We start from the raw sequence: 18,477 nt of genomic DNA, 5'->3' as shown, positions 1-18,477 counted from the left end.
TAGAGGGTGATTAACTGTACTGTACTGTAGCTCATAGGAAACTTAGATCTGGGGGTTAAATCGAAGAAAAAGATGAAATTTAATATTTCCTTACCCGATTTCTAAGCGACCATGCAAGTTTTCAGTCATACCTGGAGAAGGAAGCTACGATCGTCTGACTGTGTGTTTTGCAATAGAAGGGTGGACGACGCCGATCAAATTTCTTTCTTGTGGAAAATAGAATACGATTCGTTAATAACTTTTTGAAGACCCGGGAAAACTCTGGACAACAGTGTGAGAGAGATGCTAAGGAGGGTTGATAGCCGTTCTTCTACCGGAGAAGATTGGGGTCGACCAATGGCAGGGATCCTATGACATAGTACATTCCTCTGTCATTTTTAAAAGGAACTCTCCGCTTAATGTGCCACACGGTGCCATTTCCTGATGATGGGGAAGTGTCTAGTCGGTAGTCCGACAGCGACGTTGCAGGATTCCAATACACAATATTGAAACGAATTGCCCACTATAACCAAAACAGGTCGAAAAGAGATGTTTGACACAGGTATGGTTTTGTGTACTTACTTTTTGTGTTTGGATGGATATTGGTCCCATTTGTACCCAGCTCGTAGTATTTATGCATTTACTACGTCAGATTATTCACTTTAGTGTGGCATTGCAGTAAATTTGTACAATTGTAATCTACTATCATTTTGTTAAAAATGGTGCGAATTCCACCAAACTTTGTAGATTCAAGTTTTACACTATAGCTATAGCAAAATTTCATGATACTACGATGAACTTAAGGGGGTTTCCAGTCAATTTTTAAAACATATAGTAATATACTATTATTAACTTTCGCTATGGAGGGTATTTTGAGGCCTAGGCACACTATATGTCTTTTTTAAATTTTAGGGTCTGATAATTTCTGAGAAAAGGTCTGTGGAAGCAATTATCACTGTTGCAGCCCCGGACTCCCCCTTCTGCATTCAATGTCAAAATTGATGTAGATGTCTTATCTACCGTGATTGCAACAGATCCAACAGGTGCAGAAAATGGTCAAATACGAGTTTTCATGCGAAGTGTAAAGCTGGCCCTGAATGCATGCTTTGCGAGGGTTAATTGGCGACCCTGTTGAGTAGCACAGGACCTACTTTCACAGAACATTTGTAAGGTAGGGAGTGAGGACGTATAAGAAAGTGAGAACTTTAACCATGAAATTACAAACGGTGACTTAAACGCTTGGGCCAGGGGTGAGGGCCAAGTACCGACACAACGTCCCTCCATAAAAGGAAGACAGGTGCAGATTCCAAGTGCTGGCTGCCAACCATAGCTCCCATGTTCTGGAATCTGCAGCGAGGACCTCTGAGAGCGAGACTGGCGGTTTCCAGCCCGAGCGAAACTTACCGCTTCCAAACGCAATCGATTATGAGACGAGCTCCAGCAAAAGAGCAAAAGGAGCACAGTTTGCAAGGACAAGGACACCAAGCAACCCTTGTAGGCACCAAACCAACAAAAATCGACTAACAAAGCATGTATTGTGAAGCCCTCCATCGATGTGGCCAGGACTTGCTTTGGAGTTGTGATGGCGGACGGCAATTTCACTACCGGCATACTGGGACATAGGAGCCTATACTTTTTCAAAACTTTGGAGGACTCCTGGGCAAAATCTACTGGAGAGACCGTGGAACTTCCTCGTTAGCGAATAGATTCAGGATTCAGGTTTGAAAGTTACGCTGCATTAATGGTTTGAGAATATCATCGAAGATAAAATTAGCTGCTCTGCTGGACTCATGCTTCAAAAATAGCAAAAAAGCTGTATTTCGTTCAGGTTTTCATACTGAAAACGGGCAGGCGTAGACATTAATCTGCCAGTGAGTCTCACTTTTTTCGTGTTGAAGACCCTAGAGCATCTGCTGGATATCCCGCGAAGGACGATCATGATCACAGGTGGCAGGGGGAGTTGTAACAAGACTGGATGTCGGATATCGGTCGACTCAGCTGTGAATGAGTTCTTAAGCCAAATAATGGTATAAACGACACCCGAGCACAATTGTACCCACATTGCCTCCCAGAGTGTACCGTTGCGATCTTAAATAAATTGCTCTAATGTATTCCCCGCTCGAAAACCAGGGATGGACAAATATACATATGTCTGCTAAATGATATCTGCGCTATTTGATGGAAGGGCCCCAAGAAGGCTGAGAACAGACCTAAGCCTTTAGCATTAGGGACAAGAAAGCGGGGAGCAGCGGAGATCAGCCCATAAAAGGGGAATGCTTCCCAACAAACCGAAACCCACGCTCAAATTCCGGAGAGGTCAAGGATGAAAGTAGGAACCAGGAAACCCGCCATTAGCTATGCTAATGTGGTAAAGAGCATTCCACTGTGTGTGCCGAAAAAGGCTCGTCGTCATGGAGATGTGTGAAGGATGGAATTAGGAGCCCGTGTTCACCTGTATACGCTTTGGACCAGGTTTTATATTGGTAGTACCCGCGGCGAAGGATTATTGGACTTTAAGTGCTGGGGCAGACTCACGGTCCGCAATGAGGAAGCATGCAGGCAATTGCGATTCCTCCTGTAAAAAACAAACAACTTGCATCATTCTCAAGCGAAACTTAAAATACATATGTCTATCAGAGTTTCTAACTGGAGACCCTGCGGCTGTCTATGTCTGGAAAACGGAGGAGGAACTCGAGAAGCAGTCGTGGCAAACGGATACTTCCCAAAAGAATTTATCCCACTGGAATGTGAAACCAAACGGTCCGGAAGGGAATGGGAAATACCCTGTTCTTCCGAATGAGCGGAATGTCAGAGAGTAGGCAAATAGTACCGAAAGATATAAATTCTACTGTCATGAACACTACTCAAGGTTGTCCATAAGGTAGAGTATTATCACGGTTAATGTGGAGCATGGTAGTTAACGAACTAATAGGAGAGTTAACAAGCCTAAGAATACCGGTCCAGGGTTACGCTGATAACATTGGTATAACTTGTAGGGCCAAATTTGGACTGCGAATCACTAGTAACTGATGCAGGTAGGCGGGGCCATTCAATTACATAGCATGAAGGTGAAATAAATAAAAGAGGTCAAACATTTGGGAATCATAGTAGAACAAGAACTGTTCTGGAAGACACATGTTAAAAATATATGTCGGAAGGCTATAAGGCCTCGGATAACTAAAAGTTCCATAATGGAAGAACAATGGAGATGCATCTGGAAAATGCTGCACTGTAACAATAAGCCCAATGAATACCTATGAGGCGGTAATCTGGGCAGACAGAATGGAATGGAAGCACAACAGCCAGGGAATTACACAAACTTCAAAGGCTAGCTTCCGTGTATATCAATGGATCAATGAGAACATGTCCACCAACATCTTTAGAAGTCCTTCTGTGATTGACCCTTCTATATCTGCACATACAGCTGCAAGCAAGGATGATGATCTTCAGAATGTCTGGGACGCGGCGGACGTGGCGTAGAATTGCTTAAATCGAAGAAAGATTAATACTCTTGGTAGACGGCATCCCGAATGACAGATACAAGAAAACGCGTTGCAACAACAAGACAAACGGAGAGAGGGTGGCAGTGACATACGACTTAAACCAGCAACTGCTTATCCAATACACTGGCGGATCTCTTACAGCAGAGAGAGCCGTGGTCATTGGTCCAAGAAAAACGTAATTTGAACCAATGGATAAGCATACCAGTATATTGCAGGAAGTATATGCCATAAAAAGTTCCGCCTCTTTCAACCTCGAAAGGAACTATAGGGGGCAGAACATTGCTATTTCAACGGCCAGCCAAGCAACTACTAAGACACTTACGTCCTACCAGGTGAATTTCAAACTAGTATGGGAATTCTTTAACAATTGGCGGGCTCATTAAGGTCTGAATACTCTGGCCTCCAGACCGCATTGGGTTAGAAGGCAATGAGAAAAGGAACAGTCGCGTCACAATACGGGCCAGAACCGGAAATATGTTCATGGATACGACATTGAAGAACGAGGCAAAACGATTGATGAAAGTGCACGAGCTTAACAGGAACGAAACAGTCCAGGATGATGATATGAACCCAAGCGCTCGGAAGATTGTTTAAATCTCATCACGAAGAGTCTCCGGATCATTGTGGTAATACTCACTGGTTACTACAGGCTAAACTATCACCTGGGGAAGCTAGGGATATCTACGGACACTGTCTGTAGATTCCGTGAGGAGAGTGGTGACACCTTCGCACATGGTCTGGAGCAACACTAGTGCAAAGTAGGTTGGAGTACCGTGGGGACTACTTAATACCAGATGCTGGGTTGAAACATTTGGAAGTAGTGAACATAATAAAGTTTCTATCGGTTATAAGTTTAAACGATATGTTATAGTTTATAAGTCAAACAAAATTCAGTAAAGGTGCATAACAGTTCTTTTAAGACGCAGGGTGTCGTACCTTGAAAACAGTATTATTATTAACAGGTTTCAAGGGCCAGATGCAATTGGACTGACGCGCTAAAGAAGCGCTCAACATTGTTATTTTCCCCGAATGTAGAGCATTTATATAGGATTACATATGTATGTATTGATAATTACGAAAGTCGGTATAACCGAGGAGAAAATGGAGTATCTGATCGAGGATGATTCGTTAGATGTATATAGCGGTGGTCGAGCAACTTGTTCAAAAATGGAATGATCGCCTCATGCAACATGGTCTCAGATTGAATTTAAACATAACTGAATTTTTGACGACCGATCCCCATGAAACAGGCACAATCACTGCCAGCGGCAGTGATCTGCCCAGAACTGAGCGATTTAAATACCTCGGGTCAACGCTATCAGCCAATGGAGAGCTGCGTTATGAAATTGCTTCACGCATTAACGTAACCTGGATCAAGTGGCGTTCCACAACTGGTGTCCTTTGTGATCGACGTATCAACGAACGTCTCAAATCTAAAATTTACCGCAATGTCGTCCGTTCAGTCGCTCTCTATGGTTCTGAGTGTTGGCCGATCATAAAAGACAATGAACGGCGTCTTGCGGTAATGGAGACGAAGATGCTACGTTGGACTAGTGGCGTCACATGTTTAGATCACATCTGAAATGAGGATATTCGCGATCGTTATGGGGTTGCACCGATCGTGAAAAAGTTGCGAGAGAGGCGTCTTCGATGGTATGGTCACGTAATTCGTGCAAACGAGAATTCACTTGCAAAGATTGGTCTGAACATCGAAGTCGATGGTAAACGACCAAAAGGCCGACCTAAGCAACGGTGGCTTGATACGCTGGATGGGGATTTGAAAGCCTCGAGATTGCACCCAGATCAGGCATTCGATAGAGCCAAATGGCGAAGCCGATCACGACGAGTCGACCCCGCTTGTGAACGGGACAAAGGCTGAAGAAAAAGAAGTCATCGATGCGTTATACTCAGTGGCGACATTTTCCAAGCTGCTGGTGGTAGTACAGAGAAGTGCTGAGCAGTCTGGCGGACATGTTTAAACACACCATCTTTAGGATTCCCGGTCATATGGACAACAGAGGTCACGAGATTTCGCAAACGAAAACGCGATTACGACAGTTTGCACGGCGCACTGGGGACTATACCGTCAGACTCGGGATGGCAATTCGCATTAAGGTGTGGGGCGATTCTCATTCACTTCACATTCGATTCATTCAGCTAGAGGCAGCCTGCGAACAAACCTCCAAGAAGTCTCTGGCTGTAGGTTGGAGGAGCTCCAATCCTTCATAAATGCTACTGGCTGGCTCTGAAGATCTGGATAAGTTAGATCATGTGATATCGAGTGCTCCATGGTGGTAATTGAGCTCCTTGGAGCGGCCACTTATACCACTTGTACCTATCTACAACTACTTTGTCATCAGTTTGATGGTTTGATTAAAAGATTATAGTGACGACTTATATCCTAATCAATCTCAATAGAGAAAGAGACAAGGATACAAATGAATTGAAGAATCAAACTATCATTAAGTGGCAAGCTGAGTCTCACTTTTAATCCACTTAAGGGAAGTTCAATCCACCAGAAGGAAGAAGTCATCAACATCCTCTGTAGGATGTTAATGCTGAAAATGCACAAAATATCCCTTAACCCAAGTCTGCAATATAAACGAATACAAGAAAATAGGACACTCACCTCCGGTAATGCTTGCGTGTAGTTATTCACCTGATGAACATCCAAATGTTCCGTTAATGACGAAAAATGCGGCCAAGGAGCATTGGTATCTAAAGCGGCGAGTGCGGGATTTGCAATCAAAGCGGCATTCGGACGGGCTGGAATCGGTGGAGCCCGATGCACGCGCCTTGGCATAAGGCGTGGACTATTTGGTGTTGATTGTGATGTTCCTGCGGTAGATATGCGTGAGGCTGGCGACGGCGGAATGGGAGAACTGCATGCGGTCGATATCCCAATTCCGCCACTCGCACCGCCTAGATTGCAACTACTACCTGACGAGTGTGAACGTTTTGGCAAAGAGGGTGATGACGACGTCGACGATGATGAAGTCAGAGAGTGATTTTGCGACGATGTCGATGATAGGGTTTGAGTCCTGCTGCTCGTGCCTGTGACATAGTTATGACTAGGATCCGAAGGTGATTGAAACTGTTTCGAATATTGAAATTGATTTTGTGACGGTGACGGCGATGTTGAGCACCGCGAATGATGATGATGGTGGAGATATTGGTTTTGCTGTTGCTGCGGCTGCTGCGGTGACTGTTGTTGCTTTTCCAGATCACTCAGACATGATAACGAATCGAATATTTGCGAGAGACGTCCCGTCGATGCCTCATCAGACATTTGTTAGTGATATGGCGCCGTCTCGAAATTTGCCGCAAGTTATTATCTCTCCTACGCTTCTAGCATTTCTGTGGAGAATCAAACGAAAATTGCTTGTTAGTATCATGGAAATAGGCAGTTCTGGTTGCATGTCTGATATCATTATGGCTAACATATTATTAAAAACGAGTCGACAAGAAGAGCAGACATCCGATACTATTGGGAAGGGTGTGTCCCTTCACAAATCCTTTCATGTTCAATTTCAGCAAAATCTTTAAATGTCCACTCGAAACGGCCGTTTGCACAAGTACATACAAAGGGGAAATGAAACGTGTCAAGTAGTCATCTCGTGTTTTATGTTCATGCCAATCTGAGCGGCTATTAATCATTTCCTATTCTATGTCCGGTCCAGAAAAACATGGACTGTTGTGACACTCTTGCTAAAAATTATTTCACTACCCTGACAGTCTGATCTGAAGTAATGGAAGGCCTGGGAACGCTCGAAACAGGCGGAAATATTATCCTAAGGGTCTAAGGACCTAGTCTTATGTAAAGGAAAAGAGTATGTGGCAGGTCTACGTTCGAATAAAACCTCATGTACTAAGGTACCAACATTTCCATTTAACTTGTTACACATTTGGGTAAGTCAAAAGACGAAATACTTTTCCACGGTTATGTACTCAACAATCACCCCGGGTTGCAGGAGACCGATGGTCCTGATAGATACGCTCTAGATGTCTACAGCAAAACATATATTGCCCTCCAAGTGATATATGTATGATTTTTGCCTAGTGTCCTTTATTACACTTAAAAACTAGCTGGTCTATGCAAGATGTGCCCATTTTCTCCATAAACATATTTCACTGGAATGGTCGGCCAACAGGAGGCACAAGGATGAAGGGAGGCTTTCCACTTTCCCGAACAATTCAGGACAATCGAGGCATGAAGTACTCACTCAGTCTTATGGAGCAACAGAGCACTGGAAATAGATGGTGAAAGCATCAATGTAAAAATCCCGTCCAGGACATACACAATATCATTTATGGACATAATACGCTCTGATGACGAGTAAAAGCTATTTTAAGTGGCATTTGGCGACGTTATAGCTTTCTTTGAATTCAGTGAAAGATGATGATGACCACGTTGTAAGGAAAGTAGGAAAAATGTTGTCGTACTTGAGGAAAATTATCCATTACACAACAACGAATTTGGCTTTTATGATACGCAGAAGTGTGTGCTGTTGGCAATATTTCATAAGTAAGCCAACATTAATTCTGGGTGATATTGCCTGAGAGAGAAAGCTTCGTAGCTAGGTACGAAGAGTATTAGGTGGGCACATGTTTTAATCAAATGGACGACCGTCGTAGCTGAATATTCTCCCTGCTCCTCGGCGCTATTCCTGTCGATGACAAGTTGATAAAAGACTAATCTTCACATGTCGTGAACTAGGATTCACAGACACGCAATCAATCTTACATAAAAAGGAGCAGATTTTGTATCCGTAAGGGATTATGCATACCACATATACAGGAGGTTTCATCTGATCAGTTTATCATCGGTTCACTGAATCCAAATGTATGAAGTACACCTCCTCTAAGAATTTTGGGAAACCATTGCATAGGTTCATTAAAGAGTCGAAAATAACATTCGCTCCAATATTAGCTGCGCACAGTGGAATGTAGGCTACGTACCTCCTCATATAGCCCCTGGAAAAACTCCGAGGACGAGCTCCTTCTCTTTTAGGGATGGGAGCATTGGGTGTGTTGTACCCCGCGTTCTTTGATTTGTAAAACGATATTAAGCGTTATGTATTCCATGAAGTCTCATATATGCAAATGGTAAAGAACAATGGAAGTTTATTTGCAACGTCGTCGTTTTGAGACACTAGAAGTTATAATGACCCGTCGACTTTAAACTTTGTTCATTGCCTTTCATGGGTGAAACTAGCACCAAAAAATCCAACTAGTGTCATTATAAACTGCCTTCAAAGTACTTACTTGAACTATCAATCATTATGCCAAAGGAAAGAAATGTTAGAGCTGAGTTGGGCCCTATGCAAGCAAGCCAAAGGAATTTATAGCATTGGCAACCCGGTAAGATTTACCTAGACACTGATTTTTGTGACAACATTCTTTGCTGCAAGTCGGCATATATGAGGAAGAGTCAGAATTTAGGCACAAAAAAGCTAGTTGGGCGTTGGGGGCGCTTTTATTCATTCCGAACAGAAAAGTAACTCGAATGGACATTCCCAATACTGTACTATGGGCCCCAGGGCAAAAACGTGGATTATTATCCCAGGAGGCGGATCTATGGATGTAAGAAGTTGAGGGTTTTGTTGTTATCTGCGGGCGAGGGTGCGGGCGTTACCGTGAAAAAATACAAGAAGTTCAGCATAGTATACACCGTGACAACAGAAATTCCACCATTGCATTGATGAGGCTAGCAAGAGTTGAAACAACTAAGAACAAAAAATTAAAGTTTAATTTCGGTAATGAGCTCATTGATGAAGATATTGAGTCCAGACTTAATTGGGTATAAATCAACTGGAAAACACCAATCCTATTGCGGAACTGATCAAGAAAATCCTTGCAACTGTAAGCAATGCCTTATTGCGTGGTCTCCAGTACAAGAGCCTGGTTTCGGGTCGGCAGATGCATACCCCAAAATATTACGGCTAAATTTTGCCGAAGGTTTCGCAACTAACCCCAAAGAGGTCTCTGAACTGCCATTGTTTAACAAGTGCTGTCTCGAGATTCTAGAGGAGAAACGTCAATGCGCTGAGGATACAACCCTAACGCCTTCCCCTGGATGTTGCTGGGCAGAGGTGGCTGATCAGCACTATTAAAATATCTGGTAGGTAGGATCACCACGATCAGGCGAGAAATCAATCCCTGACATGGCGGCTCTTGTCCGATAGTGGAGAGTATCAAATGATATCATCCACTTAGACGGCAGATGCATTGATTTCGTAATGGGCATGGATCCACCTCCAACTGCACCATTTCGGAATTCGTGGAATTCGACATACAAACTAGAGCTGACCGCCCGAATTATAATCCCTGGGAGGCACATCAAAGCCATTGCGGGAATTGAGAAAACAACTCAAATGATTGCAACTAGTATGAGATAAGTTTTTGAAGAGAATTTTCAGTACGACTAGAGAGAGTATAACACCATGGTAAATTCTGATTTAGCAAAACAGACTCACTTCTCAACTGAACTGGGAGGACTGATGTAGCTGTTGAGTCGATTTGGTTCTTGTGAAGAGACTAGCTCGCTTGAGGCAATATCGAAGTTGAAGTGGATCCTTGTCAAGAAACATAGCCCCCTGCTTAGGTTTACAGAGAGGGAGGTGCACAAAAGCGATGAAAAAATGGAAAATCATTTATTTGAAGTGCAACAATTGAACACACCCTTCAACACTGGGCCTTGACATCCAAAATAGTATCACTTCAGCGTGTACAATGGGCGTTGACTTCCTTCCATCGTTATAGATCTGTGGTCCAGATGACTGCTGTAATAATAAAGGATGTGGATGCTGGATCTAAGTATTCCGAATATGTACAGTACATGTTTCGGGTAAGTTTATATGACAATTATCACGCATGCTGAAAAGGTGTATTTATTCTCAAACTAGAGAATCCTACCTATGCGGACGCAAAAAGCTTCTCACCTAGAGGTCTAGCTTCCTTTCTACTAAAACGACAAGGAAGATATCCATATGGATTCATAAGGAATATATACATTCCTAGGTGACCTCTTCACTGCTGGCAATATAGCAGTTAGAAAAGCAAACCCATGGAGACCCATGGAGTCGACTCAGCTGTGAATGAATACTTGAGTCAAATCAGGGTAATAATCTTGGGCGAGCGCAATGCTGACCACATTGTCTCCTACAGTGTACTGTAGTGTACCGTTACGGTGTACGGTGAATGAAGTGCTCTAATACACTTCAAGGCCCTGACCCAATATGGATTGTTGCGCCAACGATTATTATTATTATTATTAAGTTTACGAAAATTGCAGATAATCTCCAGTTCGGATCTGCGTAACGGAAGACTGGATTAGTTATGTTCAACAGACATTTTAGGAAAGGTGCGTAGTTCACACTGTCCACCAGGGGTGGAAATTCAGCTAGTGTAAACAGTCAAATATTTGGGAATGCATCTCCACTTCCGCTCCAAGCTAACGTGGAAGCATCAAATCTGGGAAGAATATCAGAGATCCTGCTCGTCTGGTGCTGTATGGCTACGACAGGTAAGACCGAGGGACTTTCGCCATAACAGTTCCACGAGATATGCACATCCAAAAGAAAGTCAATTTTGACATATGCATGCATCGTCTGGGAGTCAAGACTGAACTTTGTTAACAGCAGTCATCTGCTGGGACAGATCCAAAGCCTCGGTTGCCTAAGTATTATTGGAGCCATGATTGCTTTGCCGCCCAACTCCCCAACCCCAACTCGAAGTTACCCTAAATCTATACCCCACTCATTTGAATGTGAAACGAAATGCGTGTGCCGTATGGAAATCGAACTAGTTACGGCGTAAACATTGGGTAGAACTGATGTCTGCTGATCTATTGTTTCCAGATTAGTCTTTGGGAAAGAAAGGTCGGCAAATCGCCACGGGTCTATTGGGATTATCGACTTAATAATGTTTGCAGACAAATTAATCATGGAAGACTTCGGGCTTAGACGTATCCAAGAAAAACCCTCGACTCCTCGGAAAAATGATGACCATATTGTAGGTATATATATATTGGTGCGGAATTTTTATTTTTGTTGTCCTTTAAGAAGGGAGACCTAAAAACCCTGGCTGGGCGTTAAAGACACTGCTCCTTAAACGACCACATGGCAAAAATTGGGGTGGTGGCCTCGGTCATTTGCAGCTTATCTGAGGAAGAGGAGAAGACGGTTTTTCATTTCATATAGTTTCCCGACATTTTCAGAACCCACACGAAAATGCCTTCGAAAGATTTCCTTTAATCAAACATATGCACATTCTGTGACTCTAGAAGACGTTATCAACCCGACAAAAGCCCTGAGTGCTTGGGTCGGTGCTCCTCCACGCCAAAACTAACCGAACCCAACCGAACCTAATAGTGGGAGCTGTACAGAAGCATTTCCACTTGGCCAAAAATTTCTAGGAGACGTTCTTCCCAAAAGTTTCTATAGATTTTTTTTTTATGTATCCTGTACATTCCTTTGTGGAGTATAGGGCATCGACATAGTCGATAGCGTCATTATCATCACGCTTATGTTGTGCAAGTAGTAAGTTTACAGTAGCTGACAGTATAAAGCCGATTGTGATTCGAACCCAGCATAGCAAGATCAATAGGCTGGCACTCAACAATCTCGACCACCGCACCACCCGTCATGTTGAATTATAAAGTGTTATCGAAGACTATTTATAAAGTAATCCCTCGAATCTATGATGATTATTTAAAGGTAATTACATGTTGGGTTGTAATTACCAATCAATTTTTTAATTAATGCTCTACAGCGATGTTACTAGAATTTCTTTATTGTTGATCAGCAAGATATGTCTCCAGGGGCCCCAGAGGCCAACTTAGACAATCTTTTACAAACTGCAACTGGTCCCAAGCTGATACTCGCAATCCGGAAGTCAATTTCAATATTTTTACTCTAGAAAACAATATTTTCTTTTCTGTTCACTGCAAGCGGTTCATTGCACTTTCTCTCCATATAAACACTTTTTACGCCGCAGGGTTTTTCTTTCTTTCTTCTTATCATTTCGTTGATTGATTGCATTTATTACCATCTATGACAAACAGCATTTGAGACTAAACGAACATTTACAAATGTGCTACCGCCTAGGATTGATCTTATGAATAATTCTCGGAATGGCATTTCCTATTAAATGTGCGTGTTCGGCTTTCGTAAAATGCACCTTTTATGCAGCCAACTGCAGACATCTTTGTACATACAAAGACCTAAGAGGGCAAGTCATGTAGAGCGGTTGAGTATCTTGAATCCAAAGAAGTCGGATCAGTAGGTGCTTGGCGTGATGTCTGTGGATAGATCAATAGACACCAACTTAGACTGCTATCTCTATGAGGAGCATGTCTCTAATTGCGAATATCTCGCGGCGTTGGCTCAACACAATCCAATCGCACCAGATATGTGATTTTAACATTGTATATACCTTTTATTTGAGTGCTTTTTTCCAGACGTGGCTTCCACGGACCGCAATGCAATGACGAACTTTAGTCTGGTCAGAGCGCAAGGTTCCAATGCTTCAAAGTAATTTGCCATTCATCTTTTCTGTGCCCATAGATACATATTCAATCCAGCCAAACATTGGTATTCCCAATTCGAAAAACCATCACCTTTACGAATAGTTGAAGCATTGATCGCTTCTAAAATGACCGAACAAGAGTGAAATTCTGTTCTTTAAAACTTAACCAAAACGTGCGTACCTGCAGCTACTCCTTCCCTGCTTCATTCCAACGCTGAAAACATTTATGATCTTTTTATGATTAGAATTTTAATTAGACGAAGGCGAAGACAAATCGACATGGTTATTGCACTTCTATTGTTCTGCAGGTGCTCTACCAGCACCCACAGAATGGGAAATGCAAAGCGAACTGATGAATTCCGAAAGAGTGGCTCGGTGAGTTGAGGGAAATTAGCATAAGAATGATTTCGGTCTCTATAAAGTACCTTCTTAAGCATTTGTTAATGTTTCAATGCCCCTTGAACCAGTGGAGATGGTATATCGGTTGCGGCAGTGGTGGTTACACGAGAAATTAATATACCGGAAACTTCTAGTTGGTAAAAATGTTGATAATGAATTGAAGTTGAAGCAAAATTGAGGCTTGAATTATAATTTTCAGGTACTTTAGGGGCATAATGTATGGAGGGAAGTAATTCCAACTTTGAAATCAACTAGAACTAAACACGGGGAAGCAATGAAATATAATATCGAAAGGAACTAGCAGTTGCATTTTCTTTTATCGTTTCTGAAAATTGGGCGGTTTGTATTGGAAAGTGGAAGAAAAAAATTGAGAAAATTCGCTTTAGTCTGATGAACTTGAAATTCGACTATGTAGCGCAATGACCTGAGCATGGCAACTCTGTGAGATGAATGAAAATAGGAGAAAACCAGTCAAAAAGTATAGAGGACCACGGAATTATATGTTCACTTCATCCTATTCTTTGCCGACTTTAACATTGTTGAATCATACATTTTCCTTGAAGAATTATAGTTGTCTTTTATTTATTCCAAACTACTTTTTTCATCTCCCCCTCGGACACCACCTTGTTGTGGTGGGGGAGCCTGTAGTAGTTTACTACTACACTAAGGGTGTCCAAAATATGAATGTGGAAACGAAGGATATAAACTCTCCAAATGGTAAGAAGACACAGACTTCGAATCCACCCGCGACCATGAGCAATCATGTCGCGGCCGAGGCGCGGATTTTGGAGGCCTCACCACATTCATACTCGCCTATAGACCAATCTGTAGAAGGCATGCATTCCGACTCAGTGGAAAGTTTGCATTTGGTGCCTACGGCCAACGCTTTATTGTGCTCCGCACCACCATCCTCCGGGAATACCTGTGGAAAAAAATGCTGGAGCCTGGAACGAATCCACGATTTAATAATCAAGGTTTTCGTGATGGGAGGAGGGACTGTAGGGCATCATCTCCATTTTGAGAGCGAAGAACAATGATGGGCTTCGACTCACACAACATAGAGCAAATTGCAGCATCTTTGGTGCGCTCTCCAACAATGGAGCCGCGCGCGGAGGATAGTGCATACAGGGGCGGAACCCCCGTATGGGGGCTCGCATTGGGAAGGGACTACAGAGACTACCTGCTAGTAACTTCTCCTACACCTTCCAAGGAACAAGCGGAAGGAAGGGAAGCCAGAGACGTGAACGGAACTGACTTGATGCCAGTTCGAGTGATCGAATCTATGCAACCCGGATACCGCAAACCAATTAAGGTGCTAAATGGAAAACAGACGAATGCTCTGCGGGATGAGATGAGATCTTTCGTGGATGAGAACATGGAAATTGCGGTACTCCCAAGTACGGCTTTTCTCAGAGAAATCAATCACGAGGGGATCGAGTTTCTGGCGGTACGGTGTAGGGGAAACCCCGTCATACGCGGACTGCCGCATACGCTTCTAACTGTTTTCCATAAAACAATAGACTAAGTTTATGTCGAAAAACATAAAGATTGGTCAAATCAACCTGCAGCATGCCAAAGCTCCCTCCTACCTGTTGGCAGCGAGAATGACAAAGCTACAGGGTTTCCCCTATATCTTCCTGGTGCAAGAACCGTGAGTTCGATTTAACAGAATCTGTGGCATTGGATCAGTAATGGGGGCTAGGATCTTCTACGACGAAAGATCCATAAGACCGAGAGCTTGCGTCCTGATGTCAAGACGGTTAGAGGCAACTATGCTGAGACAATATTGTTCCCAGGACTTAACTACGGTCATCATACAATACCAGATAAATGGCCAGAGGAAAAACATCATAGTTGCCTCCGCTTATTTACCCTATGATTCTTTGTATCCTCCACCGACGCAAGAGCTTAGGGATCTGGTGGCGTATGCAGAATCAAGTGGTTTCGAACTCTTAATAGGTTGCGATGCGAATGCTCAACATATTTGTTGGGGCAGTAGCAAATGCAATCCAAGAGGGGAGAAACTATTTGATTTCATCACTTCAGCTGGTCTTATGACTGCAAACGTAGGGTGCGCCCCTACGTTCGTGGGACCGAGAGGAAGCGAAGTAATTGACCTAACAATCTGTACCCCAAAAATTGTTAGAGTTGATTACACACTGGCGAGTGCTAGACGAGGTCTCACTGTCAGATCACCGATATCTAGAGTTCAATCTGACTATTGCGGGCGAACAGTCTGCAATACAAAGACGGAACCCTAGGAAAACGGATTGGGCAAAGTTCAATGAACTTCTTGGCTTTGGTGCTGGAAGATGAATTGAAAACACTGAACTGCACACTTTTAGAGTGCTATGAAGAGGCTTGTCCAATTTCCCGAGGCCAAAGCGGTAAAACGGTTCCTTGGTGGAACCGAGAGCTGCAAAAACTCAGGAAATCAACCAGGCGACTTCTAAACCGTGCTTGCAAAAGTAACAAGAAACGAAGACTGATTAAATTTCAGGAACTCACAACGTGAATATAAGAGGCTCGTTAGGTGTTCGAAACGAGACTCCTTTAGAGCCTACTGTGAGGAACTGGAAGGCGAAAGAGAGACTTCAAGGCTGTGCAGAGTCCTCAACAGGGATGAGTCAGCCAAGTTAGATTCTCTTAGAAAACCGGACGGTACTTTCACGAGCTCCAGACTGGATTCAGTTCAGACCCTCCTGGAAGTACACCACCCGGGAGAACGGGTGAGAGAAGTGGTAGAGGGAGAGTTGACGGTTCTTGTAACCCATTCAACACGCAAGTGTTGCAAGGGGAACTGGAACACTGCGAAAGCGGTTGTTACCCATGAAAAGGTGAGAGCTGCCATACTGTCCTTTGAACATTTCAAAGCACCTGGCATGGATGGCATCTATCCGGCAATGCTAAAGGAGGGTATGGAGCATTTAGAGCGACCTCTAAGAAATATTTTTCGAGGATGTCTTGCTTTGGGCCTTCTTCTTGGCAACAGGTTAAGGTAGTTTTCATACCGAAACCTGGAAAAGATGACTATTCTAATCGAAAGAACTTCAGACAGATCAGCTTGACTTCATTCTTGCTGAAAGGCTTGGAGAGACTGGTGGACCGTCACAACGTGGAAAGTCCTGTAAGTCTGCTCTTCATTCTTTGGTCACAAAGATAGAGGATGCAACTTTGAATTGTGAGTACGCGATGGGGGCGTTCGTGGACATTGAAGGGGGTTTTGACTGTGCGCCTTTTCAAAAACTTTGTGATGCCGCCAGAGCGCATGGTGTTGATGATGCTTTAATTAAGTGGATCCATGCTATCCTAACGCAAAGATTGCTTTGCGCTGAGTTGGGGGTCGATCGCTACCTGACTACAGAAGTAACGAAGGGCTGCCCCCAAAGAGGTGTGCTTTCGCCACTTCTGTGGAGTATGCTGATCGACTCACTACTATACGAACTGCAAAATTTGCCAATACACGCTCAAGCTTATGCTGATGATGTAGCTGTGCTTGCTGTTCATCGGGATCTTGGAACGGCGTGTAGAAATATACAACGTGCCGTTGATTTGATAGACAGCTGGTGCCTCAGACATGGTCTGTCAGTTAATCCAAATAAAACCACAATGGTTTTATTCCCTGAAATGAGGGGTACTACCCTTCAACTCTCCGAAGAAGTGAAATATCTGGGAGTCACTCTAGATAAAAAACTTCTTTGGAACAAACATGTAGAGGTAAAGATGAAACGAGCTCTCACAGCTTATGGGCTGTGCAGGCGGACCTTTGCTTCGACATGGGGACTCAGGCCTCATGTGGTAATGTGGATATACATTGCCATCATTAGGCCGATGTTCGTATATGCATCCGTAGTGTGGTGGGTTAAGGTGAGACAAAAAGGTTCTGGTGCCATGAGCACGACATCCGGCGCAGCTCTGAATGCACTACTCAATTTGCAGCCCCTGGATATATTTATTCAAAGCACTGCAATGAGAGGAGCTCATAGACTAATTTGATTAGATCTATGGGGAAATAACGGATGTGGGGGCACAGAACATTGGAAGAGTTACTGGGAGGACTGAATCCAGTTCTTACAATGCCTTCCGATTCTCGTGTCCCCATACATCAATATGCAACAGTTTTTCAAGCCGAAGTTTATGCGATCCTAAGGATGGCAAACTGGGTGATTGACGAGCAGTTGAAGGGCAGGCGCATTGCAATCTGCAGTGACAGTCAAGCTGCATTGAGGGCATTGAGCAGTCCTTTGATCACCTCGAAAATCGTTCAGGAATGCAGAAACCGTTTGAACTCTATGTCTAGATTCAATACGGTGGAACTACTCTGGGTACCTGGTCACTGTGGCATAGAGGGAAATGAAATCTCGAACGCTTTAGCCACAGAGGGGTCAATCTCCCCTATGCCGGGACCGGAGCCAGCAATTGGAGTGTCAGTAGCATTGGCTAAGTCTGTTTTCAAAAACTGGGAACAAGTTTCCCATAATGACAGGTGGCAGACCCTAAAGGCTGCTCGACACAGCAAACTTTTCCTGCCAGAACCGAACATACGTGCCGCAAAGTTTATCCTGTCGAAAAGCTGCAGGTGTATTGTGGGCATGCTGACAGGCCATAATTCACTAGCTGCGGAATCCACGGAGCATTTCCTATGTGAATGCCCCGCCTATGGACGCATCAGGCATCAGATCTTTGGTGCCGATGTTCTCCAATTGCGACGGGTAGCATCACATCCACTAACGGAAATCCTGCGATACGTTAACGAATCCGGAATATTCCGTTAGACCGGGGAGGCGAGTACAATGGGCCAACACGGCCTGAGTGCTCAGAAGCTGTAGCTTCTCCCCCACCATACACACACACACGACAAATATTTCTCACTTTGTTCCCACTGTAAACCCCCTTCCTCCGTAATCCTATACGCGTTTGCGTGCATGTTGCTCAGAAGCTTCCTGCACTGCGTCAACAGCCTGAAGCCACTGAGTGCAAAGCCATTGGGCTGCCGGTCAGAGCGACTATGTTACGTTTGAGACTTGGATTATGCCCCAGTGATCGACAGGCCACCAGCATCGCCAGC

The 18,477-nt window shown here is 43.8% G+C and overlaps 1 protein-coding gene across 15 annotated transcripts in view; it reads right to left on the bottom strand.

Moving 5' to 3' along the window:
• Positions 1-18,477, bottom strand: part of LOC119653637 (uncharacterized protein CG43867) — a 466,832-nt gene that overhangs the window by 396,475 nt on the left and 51,880 nt on the right. For all 15 annotated transcript variants that reach the window (XR_005249729.1, XM_038058419.1, XM_038058420.1 and 12 more), the window contains exon 2: positions 6,112-6,839. Coding sequence is in view for 14 of the 15 variants with exons in the window: in XM_038058419.1 (XP_037914347.1) it covers positions 6,112-6,771 (660 nt within the window). In the remaining variant the exon portion in view is untranslated. The remainder of the gene's footprint in view (positions 1-6,111; positions 6,840-18,477) is intronic.

This window comes from Hermetia illucens, chromosome 4 (genome assembly GCF_905115235.1).
Source record: "Hermetia illucens chromosome 4, iHerIll2.2.curated.20191125, whole genome shotgun sequence".
NCBI lineage: Eukaryota > Metazoa > Arthropoda > Insecta > Diptera > Stratiomyidae > Hermetia > Hermetia illucens.
Note: the sequence above shows the minus strand (reverse complement) of the source record. Positions and strands in the feature narration are given on the sequence as shown.